General features: G+C 41.3%; 1 protein-coding gene across 1 annotated transcript; it reads right to left on the minus strand.

Moving 5' to 3' along the window:
* Window positions 1–878: 878 nt before the first annotated feature.
* LOC115105242 (D(1)-like dopamine receptor) lies at window positions 879–4,466 on the minus strand. Its single transcript, XM_029627020.2, has one exon. The coding sequence runs from the start codon at window positions 3,044–3,046 to the stop codon at window positions 1,727–1,729; it is 1,320 nt and encodes a 439-aa protein (XP_029482880.1). The 5' UTR covers window positions 3,047–4,466; the 3' UTR covers window positions 879–1,726.
* Between the last annotated feature and the right edge of the window lie 4,792 nt (window positions 4,467–9,258).

A 9,258-nucleotide genomic window follows, 5' to 3' on the forward strand; every position in this document is an offset into this window, starting at 1 on the left:
AAACCACAATGCATAAACTCTAGTTAATGTTTACATCAAACCCCTGGCCATGGAACTTCCCATCATGGAACTATGATAAATTGGTGTTGCCACACTTCTGTAAAGAGTGTGAAAATATGTTCTGCACCCAGTTCACACTGTGAAATTACATCCAATGTAGATTCATGCAATGCCTTCTGAAATTAACAACTTTATGAACTAGTTGAAGGCCTTAACCACACAAGCTCTATATAATTGTTCGCCATCTGTCAAATTCAATATAGATTTCAATACTGCAGAGAGAACAACTTAACAGTCAGAGGTACAAATTAGAGAATTGATCAGAAGAGTCAAAGGACCAAAGCATACAGTGGGTGGCTTCAATCTGGCAGCTATAAGCACAACAATAGTCCCACTGTTACCTAAAACATCACAGCACTAGCTTAAGCAATTCACAATATGTGATTTCAGCGGTTTAGCAAAGGTCACAAAGTGTCAATTGTGTTCCGGTTGGGTGACCAGTGACTTGCATAAGGTACAGGATTGACATTTTTCTTTTATGCATTGATGGCATTTACTGCTGCACACTAAGCTGTTTTTTTCTTCTCTTCATGCCAACAGAACGTTAATAGAATCAGAATCAGCTCTCTGCATTAGTACAGTAAAAGGGTGTGTCCAAAATGGAATCCTATTTCATATTTAGTGCTCTACTTTTGACAGAAGCCTTTTAGGATCTGGTCAAAAGTAGTGCACTATATAAGGAATAGGAGATGCACGCCTGAAGGAGTGTCTCATGAGGCCTGACTTGGCAACAGCATCACTGATGCCCTAAGTGTGAAGAGGTAACACTTTTCAAGAGGAGAATGTCTTGTGGGAGTGAGTAATAGGGACAATCAGAATGAGCTCCATCTACACCAGTTGGAAAATGCATTTACTACAAAAGGGGAATACAACTGAAATATTTAGAAATATGGCATACTTGGCATAAGATGTTGTAACTGTGAAAATGAAAAGGCATTTAAAGCATGCCTCAGTTATTGACACAGTGCTCTAAATGTCAAATGCATACATGTGTATACATCATACCTTACTACCACCCTACCACTCTGAGGCTTACCACTTTGTCACAAGAATGTAAATGCAAGAGTTGATGAGGGTTGTTTTGAATGATTTACACCATCCTATGGTCATATTATTTGACTCAATTGTCATTACCACCGAAGTGTCTTCAACTCGCCAATATATTATGATAAATAATATAAATAAAAGCCAATTAATTACACACTGCGGTTGACATAATGTTTTTTTTAGCAAAACCAATTATCATTATAGTTCAACGGAGAATATGAAACACACTGTATACATAAATGTAAAGCACTTACAAGACATTTAGCTAATATTTCTACTTCTTTCTCCATGTTATAATGGCATCCAGGATATTTGTAACATCACTACTGTACATATATGCAAATGTATACGTATTTGTAAATACAACACATGTTCAAGTTATGGAACATTTATCAACACATCTGTCTATACTTCATTAATAAATGCTGAAGGTGTTTTGCAGATAGTTAACCAGGATAAAGTGCCTTCATTTGAAACATTCTGTAGATTTCCATAGTGATTAGAGATTTAAGGTTTGCAGTGAAGCTCAGTTTGTATACCCCACACCTTTGCTAGGCATTCTGCCTGGTCTCTCCCTCTGTGGGTTCCTTCTATTTTTGTATACCAATACATACACCAATCAACATCTCACAGTTTTGTGTTGGCCGTTCTGAGTTATAGGATTAATCACATCTGCATCGCTGTCCAAGTTTGCAGGAAGAGGCGGGGACAGTTTCTCCAAGGTCTTAATCCCAACCTCATTCTTCTTCTGCGGCTCCTCCTCCTGACACAGGATGCTGTGGGGAATCACATAGGTGGCATTGTTTCTCTCCTTGGGAATGTGCCCTTTAGGCTGATACTGGGACGCAGGTGGCTGAGCTCCATTGTTGTTGATGCTCACTATCTCTATGGCATTGCTGCCCGGGCAGAGTCTGTGGCAGCCCAGCAGGATGGAGAATGCTTTGCGGAAGTCCGCGTTGAAGGCATATATGATGGGGTTGAGTGAGGAGTTGGCCCAGCCGAACCAGACGAACACGTCAAATGTAGCAGGGCTAATGCAGAAGAAATCAGAGGTGCTGTTGGCCTCACAGAAGGGCACCATGCAGTTGAGGATAAAGAAGGGCAGCCAGCAGCATACAAACACCCCCATTATGACAGAGAGGGTCTTTAGGACTTTGGTTTCTCTTTTGAAAGACATCTTGAAGGAGCTCTCCGTCTCCATGTTGGAGTTGTTCCCCATACTGCTGTGGCGGTTCTTGGCACTCTCCGCAGCCCTCTCCAGGGCTGAGATTCTCCTGATTTGTATCTGAGCAATTCTGTAAATCCGGGTGTAAGTCACGATCATGATTGCCACAGGGATGTAGAAGCTGATGAGGGAGGAGGAGATGGCATAAGTCCTGTTAAGGCTGGAGTCGCAATTGTCCGGAGGCAGCTCCCCGTAAGTGCTGTTGAGCTCCAACACTGCAGCCTTATGCCAGTTCAACTGCACAGGGATGAAGGAGATAAGCACGGACAGAGTCCATGCCACACTGATCATAATAAATGCCACCTTGGGTGTCATCTTCCTCTCATAGCGGAACGGGCTTGAGATCGCCCAATATCTGTCCACGCTGATGACACATAAGTTCAAAATGGACGCTGTGGAGCACATGATGTCGAATGCCACCCAGATGTTGCAGAAGGCTCCGAAGGGCCAGAAGCCCACGATCTCCGTCGCTGCCTTCCATGGCATCACCAATATGGCCACCAGCAGGTCTGAGATGGCCAAAGAGATCACAAAGAAGTTGGTGACCTTTGAACGCAGGTGGCGGAACTTGGTGACGGCAACACATACCAGTGTGTTCCCTAGCAGTGTGGTCAGGATGAGCGCAAAGAGAAAACAGCCTGTCAGAACACGCTTGGATGAGTTTCTCTCTGGCAAATTCTCGCTATCACGGACCATGGAGAAGTTCAAATCCATGTTTCTGTCAGCTTGTAGAGATGGAAATCACCCCATAATTCCAATCACCTGAAGTCAGGACAATTAGATGGAAAATGTAGTCTTGGCCTCTTGCCTGGGGACAAGCTCATTTGGAGGTTGGGTCACCATGCTCATCACAACGATCATCTTGCAGAATAGTGTCTATAAATATTTCAAAAAGCAATCGTTAGAAATTAGCCAAAAAAATCATCCTGTTCATGAATTCTCGAAGACATTTTAATGTTAGAGAAGCAGTTTTCAACAAAAGGTATTCCAGCCGTTATTGAAGAGTTGAATATGATGTATGCTACCAATCTAAACTTGATTTTTTATTTGATGTTATGTCTATTTCAATGAGCTGTTTGCAGTCATCTGAAACGTTCACACCATATTCTCGCAGGCATGTTATGTAAACAGAGGCTGGGCCAATCATTTGCCTTATATATGGGCTCATCAATACAGTCTATTGATCATATTTGCACTGCATTTATCTGATTTGTTTAATGACTGACAAAGGCGTGTCCATCTGATTATATTCGTGCTCCTATTGACACTCCATCCAGGACAAGCATTAGACTTTGTAACTGCAATGCACATGCACTGGACCTACCGCATGACGATTTGGACTGTGATAGAAATGTAGACATAATAACGACTCCTCCCAAAACATTGTTGAATAGAAATGCATTCGCATCATAACAAAATAAATACATTGTCTGTGTCTTTACACATGAAACGTGGCTTCTGCCTTTGTTTTATGAAAAATGTGCATTCAAGTTTCCATAAGCACCAATAAAACATGTCAGGCTACATTTTACTGTGGAGCAACACATAACCGTAATCCTGGAGCTCAATCCGTTTGTGCGGTCCGTTTTTGTCACACATCAAGTCTCCAAAATTGCAATGAACCTCCATGGAAGATGAGCTGTCAACTTTTTCAAACAAACGTTTTTTTTTGCAGATGCCGTTAAATCCTCAAAGAAAGCTCAATGGTAAGCCATTATTTACATGGAAATAGTAGGCTCTACTTATTCTCCTTCCCCCCCATCTATACACCAGAAGCGCACGCCTCTGCTATCCTCCTCTCTTCGCGTGTGTTCTGGATGCAGCCCCAGTACCGCCAGCAATGTGTAATTAACATTCAATTAAGTCCTTTCGAAATTCACTCTACTTTCACGTGAAAAACCGTGCGACCACATCCAGAGAAGGTGCAAATACCGTCCGATAGAATCGATTCAACTCGTTTATCTTCTCACAAGCTCCAAATCAACAACAATAAGAGTAGCTTATGAGTTTTCGTAAACGTTACGCACTGGATGTCGTGCCTCTTTTGTTTTGTTACTTTCTTCTTATTTGGAAGTTATTGTGAAGAGATCCCGATTCCGTTTTAGTCTCCTCATCCAGCAATGACGTGCCTGAAGTGAAGTCTCACTTGTAGATTGAGGGAAGATGAGAGGGTGTCGGAAACGTCCCCATCTGCTTTTCTCCAGCTCATTAAGAAAATCAGCTCATACTTCAGCATGGTGAAATGTGCTTATTTGATCCTACTAAAGCCCACTCACTCTTCTATATTGATATTAGATGTATAATTACATAGTTATTTATACAGTAGCCTAATATATTCAATATTGATATTTAGATGTATAATTATATAATTCATTATACAGTAGCCTAATATTACAGCTAGGCCTACTATCAAACGCATTGACCACAGTATGTCATACAAGGGATTTGATGAAACTTAAAATAAAACAAACCATGGAATTATTAAAATATCTTATGGTGAAATTGTCTTGAAGTTGACCATGAAGAGAATATTTTTACAGTGAGGCACAATGAGGCCATCTACTGGAGCCCATATTAAGTAATCATGAAAATATGATATGCTGCAAGCTTAAATTACTATCATCATTGACATGACAGAACAAGAAACAAGATGTTTTAGTAATTACATTATTAATACACCAACACAATATATAGAGAAACTATGAGAAATGGATAGATCAATAAAACCCCTGACCAGTGCTCTGTTTTCTTCATATTTGCTGTGAATTTCAGAGTCAATGCAGACATCAAATCATTCTGCATGTACAGTATGTACAGTGCATTCTGAAAGTATTCAGACCCCTTGACTTTTTCCACATTTTGTTACGTTACAGCCTTATTCCAAAATGTACTCAATTATTGTTTTTCCTCATCATTCTACACACAATACCCCATAATGACAAAGCAAAAACAGGTTTTTAGAAATGTGTGCAAATGTATTAAGAATAAAAAACAGAAATATCACATTTACACAAGTATTCAGACCCTTTACTCAGTACTTTGTTGAAGCACCTTTGGCAGCGATTACAGCCTTGAGTCTTCTTGGGTATGAAGCTACAAGCTTGGCCTACCTGTATTTGGGGAGTTTCTCCCATTCTTCTCTGCAGATCCTCTCAAGCTCTGTCAGGTTGGATGGGGAGCGTTGCTGCCCAGCTATTTTCAGGTCTCTCCAGAGATGTTCGATCACATTCAAGTCCAGGCTCTGGCTGGGCCACTCAAGGACATTCAGAGACTTGTCCCGAAGCCACTCCTGCGTTGTCTTGGCTGTGTGCTTTAGGGTCTTTGTCCTGTTGGAAAGTGAACCTTCACCCCAGTCTGAGGTTCTAAGCGCTCTGGAGCAAGTTTTCATCAAGGATGTCTCTGTACTTTGCTCCGTCCATCTTTCCCTTGATCCTGACTAGTCTCCCAGTCACTGCGGTGAAAAATATTCCCACAGCATGATGCTGCCACCACCACGCTTCACTGTAGAGATAGATGGTGCCATGTTTCCCCCAGATGTGGCGCTTGGCATTCAGGCCAAAGAGTTCAATTTTGCTTTCATCAGACCAGAGAATCTTGTTTCTCATGGTCTGAGTCCTTTAGGTACCTTTTGGCCAACTCCAAGCGGGCTATCGTGCCTTTTACTGAGGAGTGACTTTCGTCTGGCCACTCTACCATAAAGGCCTGTTTTGTGGTGTGCTGCAGATATGGCTGTCCTTTGGGTAGGGCTGGGCGATATGGCCAAAATCCCGATATAGGTAATTTCATATCCCGATAACGATACATTTCACAATATAGCACATTTTCTATAAATTCAATGAATAAATAGTTTATATAAAATGACCACATTGTAAAGGCCTATTTCTTATTACGTTTTGAATTATACTCAACGAATAAAAGGTACTTACTCGTATTTGATTATTTCTCCTTTAATTTAGAACCTTTGTGCAAATTTTCAGTTAAGCATGTAACAAAATATAAAATATTAATGTATAAAATCTAAAAAGGTAAATAGAGAACACTTCAACTATAGTTGCAAACAAAATAAATATAGGCCTAAAATAAACATATATATTTTGGGGGGCTTGCCTGTGTCGGGGTAGGTTCCTTGTTATTTGTCAATCATTGCCTTATTGGGAAAATGAGCAATCAGACAATATCTTCTTTAAGTAAACCAATTGAATCTTTATTAATGCAATTGCAGACAGAAAATGACAATGGAAACAGAGTAAGTTCTGCACCCCACCTAAGGGCGCAGCTGATTTTATACATGTGATCAATCCCTAGTGGTATGATCACCTACGTCAATGCATGTGTGTATCAACAAGCCGAGGTTACCTTATAATAAGGCAAGCAAGTACAGTAGCTTCTCTGAATTGATTAACATTGTCCACTGTCACACTAGATCAAAATGTCAAAACCAGACAGTGGTAACTTCTCTTTATCTAGTTTCTCTTTATCTAGTTTCGGTTTGACTCTAGATCTAGCCTGAAAGCACACTCTTGCAACAGCTAGGGCTTAACCACAATAGTTTTTAGGCACATAGCAACAGTATCTATTATGAGGCCTGCAGCAAAACATATGAATCTTAAGGTCCCCTTAATCCATAATGGCCTCGCAGGGTCCCTGGGACCCATCCCCTACACCAGTTTTGCATGTTATTTTGGCATTAATACGTGTCACATAAATTTGCATTTGGTACCTTGGGACCCGTGTCTCAACCGTGTAAATTGGGGCCATGTCTTTGCAGATGTAAGTTGTAAAGGCAGCGGTTATCTCCTTCCATCTTCGTGATTCTTTGCCACATGGTGTGTCGCGGGCAGACGCCTCTTGCAACATCTAAGTCAGGGGGTTTGTTTTGAGCACTCGGCTGTACTTTCTTAGGTCTCATCCATAGACACTCTCTGTACTGTTTCACATGATTCTTGCGTAGGTGATAAAAGAGATTAGTGGTGTTTGAGCCTGTTGTCGGGACCGGCCTGCGGCATATTTTGCAGAGGACGGTTTTCTGGTCCGTGTCAGACTTTTCATACCCAAACCACGTCCATGCGACCGAAGTAGCCCCTCTTTTAGGTATGAGCTACGTGTCTCCGTGCTCTGTGTCACATTCACTCTCCTCCATGTTTGTTTGTGTTGCAAATTTCCTTCCACACATTGTGGAAGAACGCAAAGCGTCATTCAATTGACGCAAAATATTGTCATAAAGAGTGTGATTTGCGACACAACGAAATAAACGAGCATAATATGAAACAATAGACGTTTTTATACAGTCACACAATATATATCGTCATATCGCCCAGCCCTACCATCTGGAAGGTTCTCCAATCTCCACAAGGGAAATCTGAAGCTCTTTCAGAGTGAACATTGGGTTCTTGGTCACATCCCTGACCAAGGCCCTCCCCTACAAGAGCTGGTGGTTCCAACTTCTTCCATTTAAGAATGATGGAGGAAACTGTGTTCTTAGGGTCCTTCAATGCTGCAGAAATATTTTGGTACCCTTCCTCAGATCTGTCCTTCCACACAATCCTGTCTCGGAGCTCCCCGGAAATTCCTTCGACCTCGTGGCTTGGTTATTGCTTTGACATGCACTGTGAACTGTGGGACCTTACATAGACAGATGTGCCTTTCCAAATCATGCCCTATCAATTGAATTTACCACATATGGACTACAATCCAGTTGTAGAAATATATCAAGGGTGATAAATGGAAGCAGGATGCACCTGATCTCAATTTCAAGTCTCATAGCAAAGGGTCTCAATGCTTACAGTTGAAGTCGGAAGTTTACATACACTTAGGTTGGAATCATTAAAACTTGTTTTTCAACCACTCCACAAATTTCTTTTTAACAAACTATAGTTTTGGCAAGTCGGTTAGGACATCTACTTTGTGCATGACACAAGTCATTATTCCAACAATTGTTTACAGGCAGATTATTTCATTTATAATTCACTGTATCACAATTCCAGTGGGTCAGAAGTTCACATACACTAAGTTGACTGTGCCTTTAATCAACTTGGAAAATTCCAGAAAATTATATCAAGGCTTTAGAAGCTACTGATAGGCTAATTTACATCATTTGAGTCAATTGGAGGTGTACCTGTGGATGTATTTCAAGGCCTACCTTCAAACCCAGTGCTTCTTTGCTTGACATCATGGGAAAATCAAAAGAAATCAGCCAAGATCTCAGAAAAGAAATTTAGACCTCCACAAGTCTGGTTCATCCTTGGGAGCAATTTCCAAACGCCTGAAGGTACCACGTTCATCTGTACAAACAATAGTATGCAAGTATAAACACCATGGGACCACGCAGCCGTTGTACAGCTCAGGAAGGAGATTCGTTCTGTCTCCTAGAGATGAACGTACTTTGGTGCGAATCAATCCCAGAACAACAGCAAAGGACCTTGTGAAGATGCTGGAGGAAACAGATACAAAAGTATCTATATCCACAGTAAAACGAGTCATATATCGACATAACCTGAAAGGCCGCTCAGCAGTGAAGAAGCACCTGCTCCAAAACCGCCATGAAAAAGCCAGACTACGGTTTGCCACTGCAAATGGGGACAAAGATTGTACTTTTTGGAGAAATGTCCTATGGTCTGATGAAACAAAAATATAACTGTTTAGCTATAATGACCATTGTTATGTTTGGAGGAAAAAGGGGGAGGCTAGCAAGCCGAAGAACACCATCCCAACCGTGAAGCACTGGGGTGGCAGCATCATGTTGTGGGGGTGCTTTGCTGCAGGAGGGACTGGTGCACTTCACAAAATAGATGGCATCATGAGGAAAGAAAATTATGTGGATATATTGAAGCAACATCTCAAGACATCAGTCAGGAAGTTAAAGCTTGGTCGCAAATGGGTCTTCCAAATGGACAATGACCCCAAGCATACTTCCAAAGTTGTGGCAA

The sequence above is a fragment of the Oncorhynchus nerka genome, linkage group LG22 (genome assembly GCF_034236695.1).
Source record: "Oncorhynchus nerka isolate Pitt River linkage group LG22, Oner_Uvic_2.0, whole genome shotgun sequence".
Taxonomy (NCBI): Eukaryota; Metazoa; Chordata; class Actinopteri; order Salmoniformes; family Salmonidae; genus Oncorhynchus; species Oncorhynchus nerka.

Coding starts and splice junctions, on each gene's coding strand:
- LOC115105242 (XM_029627020.2), bottom strand. CDS start 3,046: ATGGATTTGAACTTCTCCATGGTCCGTGATAGCGAGAATTTGCCAGAG.